The following is a 15,888-nucleotide window of genomic DNA, read 5'->3' as shown; positions in this document are numbered from 1 at the left end:
CGGTCCCGCACAATGTCTCTGGGCCCCTCCTGACCAAGATGATGGTCGGCGTCGCCGCACTCGGGCGGTTGAACGGACCCCGGGTGGACGTGTTTCCCCCGGGCAGGTATCGCACCAGGCACCCCGGCTACAGCCCCTCGTGGCCACGCGGAGCGGGTACGGGAAAGCCAGCCAAATGCCCCACGCCGCTTGCCAGGCGTGTTAGGCCCCAACGGGCGACCCGTACGCGTCTTTTTAGACGGTGTCGCGGACGGCGCCAAACGCTGGGTCGGTGCACGGCCACACGACAGTTTGACGTCCACCGGGCAGGTATCCGCCCCGGTAACTCCTCTCGCCAGACAGGCTCGGGAACGCCGCGTTTCCACACGGCTCAATCAATCCCACCTTTCGTCGGAGCCGGGCGAGGAAGAAGAATACTCGTCCTTTTTTCCTCGTGTCTTTTTCCTTCCGTTTCCGGTCACTTCCGTTTCCGGCCACTTTTCCAGAAGGGCTCCTGACCCTCCAACCACAACAACTACACAACAACTTAATATACTACACACGGATAAGCAAAGACCTGAATGGTAATTCACATACATTCACATAAATATGTAACAATACATACATACATACATACATGCATGCACACACACACACACATACATACACATATACATACACACACACATACTTACATGCATGCACACACACATACATACATACACACATACATGCATTTACACATATACATGCACACACACCATTGTAATATGATTATGAATATAAATAATAAAAATAATCAAAATAAAGACTCTCTGTTCACCTTCACTCTTTCATTCCACTTTTCTCCCACCTCTGCAACAAACTCCCTCACTCTCTTCAATCCCACTACTCCCTCCAGGTCTTTAAAACAGCTGTTCACCACCATCTTTTATCTTCCCCCATCCAAAACCTTGATCTTTTCTACCCTCGTTAACACACCCCAAATCCACCTCTTTCAATCTCCGACTTCATTGCTGAAATTCCTAGTAGTGTCCATTTGTTTTATACCGTGTACCCGTTCCTCCACCCCAGCCCTCTCCCTCCCACAGATCTACCAACGTCCTTGTTCTCTACTGTTGTGCTTGTGTGCTTCCCTCTCTCCCCCCCCCCCCCCTCTTGTCTCCCGCTCCCTTTATTATACACACGGAACCCGTTGATATGCGATCCATTAATATGCGATTTCGGATTGCACACGGTCGACACTTGGTACCCAAAAATTTTGATAAATTAGTCGGAATTTTTTTTTTAAATGACAAGAATCGAGCATGTAGTACATTGTACACGGCCGCCATCTTGATTTTTTTTAAATCACGCGCGTAAAAGTTCGCTCTCATAACACCAACATAACGATCATAACACCTCTGGTTTACTTAACATTTCACAAGTTATTATTAATATGATATTGACACGAGTGTTTATCTACGTAAGCTGATTTAACCTTTCATCTCCACTGGCCGGGCCCGGGAACTGCAAAGTGTCTCATTGACACCTGTCTCTCTCCCCGACTCATCTGTCAGTGCTTCCCGTATAAATATGGCATCCTTTTCAACTCAAATCATATCGCCTCCAGTTTCTACGGCGTTTACATCATTTACATCACTTGAAAACGTTTTTTTCGAGCAATCGAATCCAATCGCCATCTTGTTCTTCTTCACGCAAGGCAAAAAGAAAAAACTCGAGCTACACGATGCAGGAAAAGCTGGATGCGGTTACGCGAGTACGGAACTGAGAGACCCAGGCTCAGGTTAGTTTTCTATTTAAAGGATGTTTATTTTATGGATCAGTATTTTATTATTTACTAGCCGAAAGCACCCGGCGTTGCCCGGGTTATTTTTGAATGAATTTACTACTATAATTCAGCTTTTACTCGTGTCCGTAGAAGATTGACTACTATAATTCAGCTCAGCTTTTAATTGCGAAATGGGCGCAGCCCGGCCGATGCGGCCTCGACCGGCCTCGCCACCTAGCCTATAACCTTCCCGGGGCCCGTCCCAACATTTTTGGTTCTTTTTGAATGAATTTACTGCTAGAATTCAGCTTTTACTCGTGGCCGTAGAAGAATGACTACTATAATTCAGCTCAGCTTTTAATTGCGAAATGGGCCCAGCTCGGCCGACGCGGCCTCGACCGGCCTCGCCACCTAGCCTATAACCTTCCCGGGGCCCGTCCCAACATCTTTGGTTCTTTTTGAATGAATTTACTACTATAATTCAGCTTTTACTCGCGGCCGTAGACGATTGACTACTATAATTCAGCTCAGCTTTTAATTGCGAAATGGGCCCAGCCGGCCGAGGTGAGCCTCGACCGGCCTCGCCACCTAGCCTATAACCTTCCCGGGGCCCGTCCAGACATTTTTGGTTATTTTTGAATGCATTTACTACTATAATTCAGCTTTTACTCGCGGCCGTAGAAGATTGACTACTATAATTTAGCTCAGCTTTTAATTGCGAAATGGGCCCATCTCGGCCGAGGTGGGCCTCGACCGGCCTCGCCACCTGGCCTATAACCTTCCCGGGGCCTGTCCCGACATTTTTGGTTCTTTTTGAATGAATTTACTACCATAATTCAGCTTTTACTCACGGCCGTAGAAGATAGACTACGATATTTCAGCTCAGCTTTTAATTGCGAAATGGGCCCGGCCCGGCCGAAGCGGCCTCACCCGGCCTCGCCACCTAGCCTATAACCTTCCCGGGGCCCGTCCCGACATTTTTTTTGTATTAGAGGTTTTCTCCTATCTTTCACCGTTCAGGAGATTAGCTTGCGCAGACAAACAAACAAAAATTTTCTTTTATAATATAGAGAGAAGAGAGATGATGTTTTATACACTTTTACTAACCTTGTATTTTTTCTTGTTCAGGTGTGTAGAGCTCTAGGAGGTCTGAACGAGTCTACACTCCGTGGGTGGCTGGAGATTGGAGGATGAATTGAGGTCTTCCGTCCGAGACATCGAGCACAGTGATGGACTAACCAGGAAGAGGGCCAGGAAGGCAGCAGACGCCCAGCTGGACCGTGCTACATACACCTGGTTTTCCCAGAAGATGAACAATAATGTTCCTATCTCTGGGCCCATCCTGAAGGCCCAAGCTCAGAAGCTGCACAAGCAGATTCATGGTGAATCTGCCGATGCACCAGACTTCAAGGCTTCTGGAGGCTGGCTGTCCAGGTTTAAGAAGAGACACGGCATTGTCAGGGTGGTGAAGAATGGGGAGGTCTTCAGTGATGATGAGGAGGATGAAGATGACCAGCCATTCTGGGGCTTCAAGAACAAGTACCTGGAGGAGAAGGCCACCCAGCAGTCTCAGCTCATCTGGGGACTACACCTGAGAACCTCAGCGAAGCCATGGATGAATGGGCCCATGCTGATGATGATCTTCAGGTTGCTGAAGAGAAGTCTGATGAAGACATTGTAGCTGAAGTCACTGCAGAGCCAGAGGAGGAAGAGGAGGAGGAGGAGGGGACACCCAAGAAGATTCCTAGAGCTGCTGAAGTGTTCAAGGGTCTACAGGATGCCATTGACTGGTTTGACCATCATGGTGGTCATCTTGAAGCACTGCAGGCAGATAGTCTTCTGAGGAAGTCTAAGGACATAGCTGAGAGCTCCAAGAAGCAAAAGGCAATGGATGACTTCTTGATGAATTAAATCATCATCACCAGCACACCCAACGTCACACTATTGTATAAATATGTATAAACATTGTATAAACACCATCACCAGTGATGACTCCATCGACGTTTCGTATCCGCGTCTGCAGCAAGGCAACGCGTTTTCCCCACTAACCCATGCAAATGGATTTGTATTTTGAACAATATTTCTTTATTTTCTATGTTCTTTGTATGTTGTTTTGTATAATAAAAATTGTATAAGTATTAATACATGTGTGTTGTTTTATTACGAAAAAGTAGCTTTTAAAAAATTGACCGAGTTTCACTCGTCGTCACCTGACACAATCCAAGATGGCGGCCACCACGCTCGCGCTGGAAGATCGGTAATACACGGTCTCACTTAGCACACGGTCGTTTTTCCTGGCTCCCATGAATCGCATACGAGTACCCGACTGCAAAGCCGCAATGAGCCGGCGAAGCCAAAGCCTCTTGCCACTATTTTACCCATCACAAAAATAAAAACTATCTGCCATGATCTTTCTTGGGAAAACCACATTTCCAAGCTGGCCTCCAAAGCCAGTCGCCGACTGGGCATCCTCCGTCGTGCGAAGTCCTTCCTCGGCACACCTGAGCTCCTCACCACATACAAGGCTTTCATCCGCAGCTCAATGGAATACTGTTCTCCCCTATGGGCCGGTGCTCCTGCCTCACACCTAGCTCGGCTTCACGCTGTTGAAACCAAAGCTTTCAGAATTATTGGAATCTCCCGCGATGAAGCTATCTCTGAGGGCCTTTCACTCACTCACCGCAGGCAGGTAGGTGGTCTTTCTGTCTTCTACCGACTCCTCTCCGGCCTTGCACCCCCAGCTCTCTCTGTGCTCTGTCCCCCAAATATTCCTACAGGTCGCACAAGATCCGCCAGCAACCCTCTGATGGTTAAACTGCCGAAATCTCGGCTCTCCGCTCACCTTCACTCTTTCATTCCTCTTTTCTCCCGCCTCTGGAACAAACTACCTCACTCCCTTCAATCCCACTCCTCCCTCCAGGTCTTTAAAACAGCTGTTCACCACCATCTCTTATCTTCCCCCATCCAAAACCTTGATCTTTTCTACCCCCGCTAATTCACCCCAGATCCACCTTGTTTGAAATTCCAACTTCTTTCCTGGAAGTCCTGGCAGTGTCCATATGTTTTATACCTCTCCCACTGCCCCCTTCCCACGCCCCCCCCCCCAAAGCCCTCGCCCTCTCTCAGATCTCTCGATGTCTCCATGTCTCTCGGTCCCTGCTCTCAAATGTTGTGTTTGTGTCCTTCCCCCTCTCTCCCCATCTTGTCTACCGCTCCCTATGTTATATGTTTTATGTGTCGGTTTGTCTTTCTGTGTGATTAATGTTCGCTCTTTCACGAGCCTCGATCTTGTATACAAAATCACTATGGCATCAGCAGGTTAGGTAGTTGGTAGTAGGTAGGTGTAGGTACCGTACCTAGTTCAAAATGACACCATTTGCATTCTGGATGAGATTAAATATTTATAAAAGTTCCTTCTTGATTAATTCGGTGAATTCCGTCTCAACTTCGGATATTTCCGGCCGTGAAAAACTATCCCCTACGGCCGCGAGATTTCTAAAAAATAATTCTTCGTCAATTTTAGAATATTTGACGCCGTTTTCAGCCTCGCGGTAATAAGCTTTCTAAAAATATTTTTTCAAATACTCGAATCTCATTGGTTCCGGTGTTTGGTGACGATTTTCGTTGAAGATAACCAGGGCCCCTGTGGGCCCGGGGAACGAGGTTGGTCTTAAAGTATTTTAATTACAAATTAGAGGTGCATAAGATTGTGAATCAAACAAAGACGGGTGAAACAAACTCCTATTGAACTTTTTCTCAATTTTTTTTATGCATACTTCCGCATCCGGAAGATGGCGGCCTCCATGGAGCGATTTGGTTTTTGAAATATTTTTTCAAATGCTCGAATCTCATTGGTTCCGGTGTTTGGTGACGATTTTCGTTGAAGATAACCAAGGCCCATGCGGGCCCGGGGAACGAGGTTGGTCTTAAAGTATTTTAATTACAAATTAGAGGTGCATAAGATTGTGAATCAAAAAAAGACAGGTGGAACAAACTCCTATTGAACTTTTTCGCAATTTTTTATGCATACTTCCGCATCCACAAGATGGCGGCCTCCATTGAGTGATTTGGTGCGTCAAAGCTTGGAATTCTCAAAAGATCCAGCAAAATCTGGTTTTTCAACATAATACGTTCGCGTTCATTCACAACACCGGCTTCGCCAGCTATTAACGGGTTCCGAGTGTATGTTTTATGTGTCCGTTTATGTTTTTTACGTTTAATGTGTTAGCTCTTACATGAGCCTCGACTTTGTATACAAAAAGAAATTTTTTTTTTTTACAGTGCTGGACTTGCCACACGACATTCCATTTTAATTATGACAAAATCTGCAGCAACAGATTCCTCTGCCTGTGTCGTACAGCCCAACCCAAACAATTACTGAATACCCTTTGGGCATGCATGGATGTTGAGAACTAGAAGCACAAAGAAATGTATACTTCAGAGTTAAAGATAACATGGGTATATAAAATCACAAGTAAGTGGTTAGATTGTGTATAGATAACCGTAGCAAATTGTAGGTGTGCAAAACATAGTAAAAATGCTCAAAACAGATTGGCAGTGTTAGACATGATAATGCAACAACGAGCTTTATTTTCAATACAAGATGAAGGCTCATGGAAGAGTGATGTGAGCGAGTCTAAAAGGCAATGAACAAACAGTGGGACTGTTGGAACAACAGTTGGATACCTTATAAGCAGGAAAATGAAGGGGCAAGAAAAGAGGAGGGGATCCGGAAACATGAACCTGCAAGTATAGGCCTAGCCTAGGGTTATTAGGAACGGTAAATATGGGTAGAGAGATTGCAGGTAGAGATACAGGATCACAAGAGATGGTAGTGTACCGCCTGCTTGGAGCCCTGAAGCGAAGGGTGGGACTGAACAGCCTCAGGAAGGCAGTTACACAAATGGGATGAACAAGGAACAAAAGAATGAATGTGAGCCTGATTTAGAGGAGTTCAACCAGGAGTGGGTTACTGGGAGAACTCGTGCATGCAGAAGTTTCTAGGAAGAGTCAGAGGGATAAGAAAACAAAAGGGAAATACAAGAGAGGAGAAGCAGGAAAACAACAGAGGACATTGACCTGTCTGGGACTGGAAAGATGGCCTAGAGATATGTACACACACCTCTGAGCCCTCATGTCTAGGCTAAACTGGGCGTCCTGCCTGCCAGTATTAGTTGGTGGACGTTAAAGACCCCACAGTGTCCTTCGCAAAGGCGGCACCCTGTCCAAATTACCTAACCTACAGAAGGTGTTTCATCAGCGGCACAGCCGCACCCTCAACCACAGTGGCCCTACACCAGCTATGTGTTTCATCTCAAAGAAGATGGACCTGCCTTTGATATGAGAGCAATATAGGCTTTTTACTTTGGCCTCGTTGTTGCAGATGGCATTAATATTGAGAGATTTTGATCCGACGTATTCCGGAGGAGCAGATGTGATGCTGGGGAGCAGGCCTGTATGGGAGATTAGTCCTCCATTGAGCGATGGACAAACACCTTGTAGGCTGTCAGTAGTTCTGATTTTTCCAGGAATGACTTGGGACGATTGAGGATGATTGAACCTTTTTCCAGTGGCTCACCATGTTAAAAGAAAGGTGGCTTAGTTTGACAATCTTTCTGGGGCACAGGTTAACACTAAGAAATTTGCTAGGATTGAAAGAGATGTTATACCTTTATCAGACCAGTATCTAATCAGTTCTACATCAACAGAGTGTGTCACATCTGTTCTTTACATGTTAAGGTGATTGGGAACGGTATGACAAAATGTACAGTCATCTGTAAATTGGAGGAGAGCTTTTTCCAGAGCATCAGAGAGGTCAATTATCTAAATGAGGAACAAGACTGGGTTCAATATACTTCCTTGTGGACCTCCAGCCTCCATTAGGAGAGGAGAGGAGAGGATTCCATTCATAGCAACACATCGACTGTGTGAGATAAATATATAAGTCAATTGGCAAAATATGAAGATAGCCTTGTTTGCCACAGACAAAGAGCCTGGCAAATAGAGTAGAATGCCAGACTGTGTTGATTGCCCAAGATATGTACGAGTACAAAGAGACAGTCCTAACCTCTTGCTTGAGATTTCGGGACTCCATCCATTCTACAAACAGAAGCGGCTGCATATCCAAAGTTGAGGATCGGTTTATACATCCTTCTTGTGGATGTTTACTGACTTCTCGGCTGACGTGAGGTGGCCAAACGAGAAGGACAGGCTGAATAGTGTGGACAAAGGAGAAGCAAGAGCAGCAGAGCAGAAATTGAGAACATGGGCACTGATGTCATTTGGGCTCATCATTGGAGTAGGGTCGAGGCTGGACAGAATGTTTCCACTTTTCAGTTGATAAAGATACACGGTCCACTAGACAGTAGATACGAGATGCTAAGATTGGCACAGAGCGAGATGTGTTTGGAACATAAGATTTGGAGGCAAACGCCTAGTTGACACATTCTGCCTGAGCTTCAGCAGAGTCTGTGGTGATGCCATTTGGGGGGAGGAAGGGGATGGAGGTGAAGCATACACCAGAGGTTGACATGACATGTAATACTAGAAACTTGGCAGGCAAAGCCAGCTTAGTAATACAGGACTATAAACTCACCACAAAGTATTTTTACCCTGCGCTCACGAAGCGAAAAGCAGGGTTAGGTATTCGGTTGTGTATGTACGGATGTGGGAGTGGACATCATCATTGCCTATGTACGGTACATGTGCCGTACATGCGTGACTGCATTTCAAAAATTCATTTTCTCGGCAACCGTTGCTCCGATTGACACGAAATGTTACCATCGGAGCGCCTCTGCCTGTATAATTTTTTATTCATAATTCATAATTATGACGTCATCAGTCACGTGGTACGGACACCACATTGGAAAAAAGTTATACCTCTATATCTCCAAAACAATGCAATGGAAAAAAATTTAAACAAGGCTCATTATGAAGTTCTCCCCATGGGGAATAAGATATGTTAATGATGATGTCATTGGTGCCTTCATTATAACGTCATAATTCGACAAGTATAACACTTTATCCGATCAGTATGAATTTTTTTTCTCTGAAACTTTGGTCTGATGGACACACATTTTTCACCTCCTCCTGTACAATATTTTAATTAGACAAAATGTGTTTCTTCTAGTCTCTACTACACACTTCAATTAAAGAAGCATGAAAAAGCATATTGATTCTTTTGTTAATTTTCCAAATATTCTGAACTTCCAATTTAATGTTATTGGTTTCTCTGTATGTAAAATTTGTATGTATGGAAAAATATATGTAAAAAGGGTGGTGATGGAGTAGCAATGTACAGTGAGACCCTGACATTCGTGGAGGATACGTTCCTGGAAAATGGCGTGAATGTCAAAACCGTGAATGTGGGGGCATTGCTTCAATGGGGAAAGGGAGGGGGAGGGAGGATAGGTTCCTGGCGGTTCCTGATTCATGAAAAAGGTCGTGAATGTAGAAGCCGGTCATGCTTGCGAGGTCATGCTCGCGGCTCGTGGAAGATATATTGCTTGCGTATGCCCAGCTGCTTTGTCCATAATTTCAATTGAATATATTAGAAATGGCAGATGCAAAATACAAAAAAAAAACGAATAAATAAGTCCATACCAGTGTTTGAAACAGCTGCAAAGACCCAGCACTGGCCATAGCAGACTGCTTTTCCAGTTTTGTGGAACTGTAGAAGTATCTCTTCACTGCCTGTCCAGGCATTTGGGGAAATCCCATCGCGGTAGTTTCCCGTCCACTTCCCAACCAGTATGCCTTTATCATCATTGAAGTTAATCTACAGAGTACATGGATGAAACATGTCAGACACGATGTTTGGAGGCTGAACGAGGTTAATAAAATTATTCTGTGCCCCATTTATATCAGACAGTTATCTATACTTTGTTGTATGTGTTGTTTGAGCTTTTTTTGTAGTGTAACCAAAATGGCATATTGTTTTCCTGCTTTTGTTCAATTACACTTTGCTATATCACCGAAATGACCACTTAATCAGACTCGGTGGTATAATGGTTAAATCGTCTGCTCCGAGTCTGAGATGTTGGCAGTTCAAACCCAACCCGTGCTGCTTATATCAAATGGCACGTGCTGCTTTCTTGCTTGACATTCAGCATTGGACAATCAATCATAAGTTGGCAACCATTGTGCAGGCTTGATGGGCCTAATGACCTCCACAAATTAACCTTCAACAGGCTTTCCCAATCACCAAATGAGGGACCACAACAACCTGAATGAATTCACCCCAAGACTAGCTATATTTAATTATAATGCCAATGGTTACGGGGAAGGAAATACAAGGGGAAGCAATGAACCAATAATGAGGTAAGAAACCAATGCGCCTTAATTATTACTGAACCATATGCACCCATGAAGCCAACAGAGATCCTTAATTTCCTAAGCCTTAGGGCCTGACAAGCAAAACCGCAACAGACAAACAATAGGGAATCCACGAGACAAGAAGAGTTTCTGGGCAAACCCAGCAGAGTCGTGCAGTAGACCGTGGTTCGATTTCCCGGCAGGGCAATGGGCCGCATGTCCCAGCAACTGATATTCCCATGTGCTCATCGGGCTGAGAAAAGGAGAGAGCACTGCCGTGGCTCTGGTGAGGCGTGGCTTTGGCTCACCAGGAGCATGTGATGGGCAAAACTTCTCCTCCAAAATTTCTGAAAACTCTCTGATTCCATCCTCGCTCCACCCTTTTATCCCTTTGGAATATAACGACATTGTTGGTGCGCCAAGCGCCTCCTCTCTCTCCCTTAACATTGGTCGCCGGCTCGGTCTGTAGGCGGGGCAAACCCATCCATGAGCCTTTCACATCGGCAGCTGCTGACGACTCAGACCGCTCAGTCTGGTGGTACCTGCAACTTGAATTTTTCACCAGAAGTAGCATATCAAGGCCTTGCAAACACTTAAAGGAGACATTTAGATGGATTTATAAAGGTAAGGACATTAAAATGAGGTCAAAGTGATTGAGGTTTTTGATTATTAAATATAAATATGCATATCTGCATCTTCACCTGGCTCAAGACTACATCACCTCAGGCTTATTTTAAGACATGCATTAAATAAATGAACTATGCAAAGTAGCATTAACCCTTAAGAGCCATTTCTACAACAATATATACATACACGTCAATGGTTTGATGTGGTTGGGATTATCCATTTTTGATATATAAAAGGCACAGCTGAATCAATAAAAATAACTAAACTCCACTCTTCCAATTTTGGAGCAAATAGGAAAGATCAGAGTCAGCCTCAGGTGCCTTATTGCTTGTGGTCCACAAATGTTCAAGCCTCGAGAGAACTAACCTCAGCAGCACACTTTTGGTGACCCTGCAGTGGTTCATGCATTTATCGGATTTAGAAAATATATTTTGGAATGCCAGATGAATCAACCAATAATATAAAAGTCACCAACACTCACCAAAGCTGAAACCACTCGAACAATATTGACAGGGTCCCCTCGTCCATAGTATGGTTGCTGACCTTTATCCAGGAGGAAGAGACATGCATCCAGTATGCCTGCATTGAACTGAAGCAAAACAGGAACAATTTGAGCGGTTATTTTGATTTGTAGGTTATATGAAGCACTGGATAATTAAGTTATACTCGTAGAGTACCCGCTCTACGGGCGACCTTGCAACACGTTCTTCTGACACATACCTTTATTTGGGTGGTGTATAGGTAATTGACAGCTCCCTCAATCGCTCCCCCCCAAAAAACCCGGGTTACATGCACGAAGGCCAAATCCACATTTTTTTTTTTTTTGAAATACCGACTCTTTTCTTTCCTGGAATTTCTAGCAGTGTCTATGTGTTTTATACTTTACCACCCACCACCCTGCCTTCCCCTGCCTCCTCTCCCCAAGCCCCCTCCCTCCCACAGATCTTCCGTTGTCCCTGTCCTCCTCTGCTGTTGTACTTGTGTGCTTCCCTCTCTCTCCCCATCTTGTCTCCCGCTTCCTTTTTTGGATGTTTTGTGTGTCCGTTTTTTTTTTTGTGTGATTGATGTTAGCTCTTACACGAGCCTCGATCTTGTATTAAAAAAAAAAAAAAGTGGGGACAGGAATACTGTACCATAAAGGGTGGGACTTGTAATACCCTTTCCCACCTGGAGGAGGCGCTACACAATACACATTTACATAGAGAATTTGTGTTCCGCACCAAAACCATGGGTAAAGATGAAAACACCCCTATACGCTAATTGTGGTCATGCTTATCCTATGTAGCAAGTCTGGATGTTATGGGCCCAGAACTGTTGGAGAAGTAGCGTGACAAAAAACACACAAACACACACCGGTCCATGAATATAGTAAGGATCCTTAAGGTTATGTGGGGGTGAAAATATGTAAAATGAGCCTAAAGTATCAACCTGAAGGCCAACTATTTTCAAGAAGCAATATTGTCAGTCAAATCTCTCTCTTTTCATGTGCTCTGTATGACTCCATGAGGGCAGCTTTTTTGCTACAGAAGCAGTCTCCTGTTAAGGATTACACTGGGTGGTTTACCATTGTTTTCCAAGCATTAGTCAGGGCAGGAATTGGCAACTTGTTCAAGATTCTGGCAATAACCTAGCTACCTTTCATCGAAAAACACCGTCAGACCCTTAACGCCCTACCAATTAATGCCATAGTCGCAGCCAGTTTGGCATCCATCCAAGGGTGGTACAGACACATAATGATGCCTCGCCCTGCTCCCAAAATACCAGGGTGACAGTTTATAGGTTGATCGAGCTTCAAGGCCAGGTTAGACCGCTCACAAATGAGTGCGCCCTCCTCTAGGTCATCCTGAGCCTTTGAGGATAAATATAACTATTTATGACGACAATGACAGCTTCTTGAGAAACCCACTGGGTCCAGGCTTTTCGATAACCAGATTATTAGTGGTGGAAGAATATGCTTTGTCATTGAATGTTCCACATTCTGTTATAAGCCAATCCAACTAATGCTATATAATGAAGTAGTGCTATGCAATACCATTTATATTTATTATTATTTTTCACATGAAACATGTGAATAATGCGCATGTGGGGGTAGTTGAGCCAGGTGAAGAGGAGTGTGTCAGTAGATTCAGATGAGGAACGTGGAAGAGAGGGTTATGATCTGGTGGAGCTGGTGGCAAAAAGCGGCCTTGCTGTAACTGCTTCATTCTTCCAGAAGTGGGAGAGCCGCAATCCTCACTATAATTCACGGACCGGTGTTTGTTTGTTTGTTTGTTTGTTTGTCATGCAACTCCTCCTACAGTTCTGGGACAATTACATCCAGACTTGCTACATAGGATCAGCATGACCCCAATTAGCGCATAGGGGTGTTTTTATCTTTGCCAGTGGTCTGGGAGGGGAGGGAGAGGAGGGATGCAAATTCTTTATATAAATGTGTGTGCAAAGACAACGTCATTGTAGAGTACAAGAAGATGGTGAAGGAGGAGTATGAGGAAATTAGAAAATAAGTCAGGGGTCTGGACGAGGAGTGGAAGAAGTACAGAGAGGCATTCGTGGGTTGTGAAAATCTGCGTGGAAGAACATCGGGAAAGGGCACAACACCAGGTAATATAAACCAGGTGGGGCGGAAGTAGCAAAGATGGTCTACAAGAAGGAGGTTTGGAAGAGGATGGAGCACAACTGGATGCAATGTTGTTGCACTTGTTTGGGCAGAAGAAGAAAGCAGCATACTGACGATAGGGGAAGCCTATTTCAAGGAGTATGCTGAACCAGGACGGAAGCAATGAAGAGCTCAAGTTGCCACGCAACATAGAGGGGAAAGTGGAGGTTGTGGGGATTATGGAGGCGGCGGTGCAGACAGTGTTAAAGAGGCTGAAGAAAGGGAAAGCACGAGGCATTGCTGAGGTACGTGTAGAAGAAGAAGAACAACCACCTTTAGTGGCCATTTTTCCCCGCAGAGCGGGGGTTGGCCTTTTTTTTGGCACCGTGGTCCCCCTTTTGAAGCAATGTTTTATGGCCGGATGCCCTTCCTGCCGTCAACCCTGTTAGTCGCCTCTTGTGACACACAGGGAAATACCAGTGAACTGGCACTCAATTTGCGGACCTCAGAAGGATGACAGGCTGAGTCAACCCCCCTGGCGTTAATTCAGCGATCGGCCGGGATTTGAACCCAGGATCCTAGGATCCCAAGCCGGCACCCTAGCCGCTAAGGTACGTGTGAAGATGTTAATTGCAATTGGTGAGATTGGAATCAGTTTGATGAACAAACTGTTCAATATATTGTAGGACAGAGGGTAAGATTCCGGAGGAGTGAACTGGTCTAATTATAACAGTATGGAAAAGGAAAGGAGAGGTATGTATAAGATCTGGGGAAGTACAGATCAGTCATTATGCTTCTAAGTCACATTATGTAGCTCATAGAGAGCAGGATATGAAAAAATGTGGAACAGAATATAGGTGATGAACAACAGGGGTTAAAAAGGGAAGTGAGGTGACAGATGGGTTGTTTATGTACAGACAGATGAGAGTGAAGGGGTTGGAGATGTAAGGGAGAATGGCAATAGGAAGTGTGGACCTTGAGAAGGCTTATAATGACACTGTCCCAGTCGAGATGGTGATGGTGACGCTAACAAGGATGGAAGCGCCAGACACAAAAGTTATGATGATGTAAGGCGTGTATGGGTGAAATAAGTTTTTCGGTTCCGGGTTGCGGACACCTGTGTTGCTGTTTCGTGAGTTCCTTCGTCGAGATCGACAAAGCTATATTTCCCAGACCAGATACATTGTGTTTTACTGTTTTATTTTCATTCTTCTGTTACTGGTCATGTTTTCATCCAAGTTTCTGTGCCAAACCGTACCTTGTTGTTTTGAATTGTCAAATTTGTGTCAATGATAAAGTCCGGCCTAGTTGCGTCGGGCTCGGCTAGTCAAGTTCTTGCTTCGTTCTCCAATTTTGACCACACATGCTTTGTTTTCACTCCTTTTCTCCAAAGTATTGTTACCTCTGATCCCTCATCTTAATCCTTTTACCCTACTCACTCCAAAAAATACAAACAACAAAAATGTCTTCTTCACTCCAAAAACAACAACAATTGAAAAAACCTAGAATTCCATTGTGGTGTACAGTTACATCTTCATTCTTGGGTAAAATGCCAGGGCATAGAAAAGGCCCCTTTATATAAGGGTATGTACCATGTGACAAAGTATAGAAAAGAAGGGACATCCCATAGCTCGTAGAAAATGCCAAACAATACAAAGTAAGGGGCATTCAAAAAAATCTCGTGTGCATGCAGGACTACCCTTGTGTTTTGAGGAGGAACCAAGTAATGCTCCAGAAAAGTTCATATAAAGGGGCGTCCATTTGATTCATACAGCTGCATGAAGAAGCATGTATTTTATTTGCCAGATGCAGGGCGCCCCTATATATATGAACTTTTCATTTCGAAGGTGGTGGAGGAGTGCTCATGAGAAGGCCAAATCCCTTAATCCAAATCTTGCGTAACCAACCCCTCCCTCTCTGTACCCACCCTACTAGTCACACCCAACTGCTCCTGGATTCTGTGTCTTTTGCACATGAGAAGGATTTGCATGTTTCTGGAAACCCTCAAATCTACTCTGCTAATGGAATGGACGGCATCAGCTCACATGTCCTAAAAGCCTGCTCTGCTGCTCTTGCACTTCCTCTCTCTGCCCTTTTCTCCCTATCATTTGCCCGGGATCATCTTCCGTCTGCCTGGAAGTCAGGTTATATCACTGAATTAAATAAAAAGGAGCAAAAAACGACCCCCTTAACTACAGACCTATCAGCTTACTTCCAATCATCAGCAAGGTCATGGAATTCATCACCTCAGTTGACATGAAGTCATTCCTTTTCTTCAACAACCTCATCTCAGATCACCAATTTGGATTCAGACCAGGTCATTCCACCTTGGATTACTGCTCACCTCCACTCATTTGTTCCCTGTTTTTCACACCTGCAGAACCAATTTCCACATTGTCTTCAATCTCACTCTTCCCTTTAGGTCTACAAGAGAGTTATTCACCACGATCTCACATCACTCTCTATTCAAAAACCATGATCTTTTCTACCCCTATAAAACCACTCCCACACCCCTACCCCACTCTCCTCTTCCTTCCCCCACCAGGTTTCCTGTTTTCCTTTCTGGGAGTTTGCTTCTGTATCCATCTTATCTACCCCCCTG

The 15,888-nt window shown here is 44.7% G+C and overlaps 1 protein-coding gene across 1 annotated transcript in view; it reads right to left on the bottom strand.

Moving 5' to 3' along the window:
• Window positions 1-15,888, bottom strand: part of LOC137436956 (protein-glutamine gamma-glutamyltransferase K-like) — a 76,398-nt gene that overhangs the window by 47,049 nt on the left and 13,461 nt on the right. The window contains exons 6-7 of the mRNA XM_068131206.2: window positions 11,172-11,279; window positions 9,353-9,527 (exon numbers count right to left, since the gene is read on the bottom strand). Of these exons, the coding sequence (XP_067987307.2) occupies window positions 9,353-9,527; window positions 11,172-11,279 (283 nt within the window). The remainder of the gene's footprint in view (window positions 1-9,352; window positions 9,528-11,171; window positions 11,280-15,888) is intronic.

This window comes from Myxine glutinosa, chromosome 11 (assembly GCF_964187855.1).
Source record: "Myxine glutinosa chromosome 11, kmMyxGlut1.1, whole genome shotgun sequence".
NCBI lineage: Eukaryota > Metazoa > Chordata > Myxini > Myxiniformes > Myxinidae > Myxine > Myxine glutinosa.
Note: the sequence above shows the minus strand (reverse complement) of the source record. Positions and strands in the feature narration are given on the sequence as shown.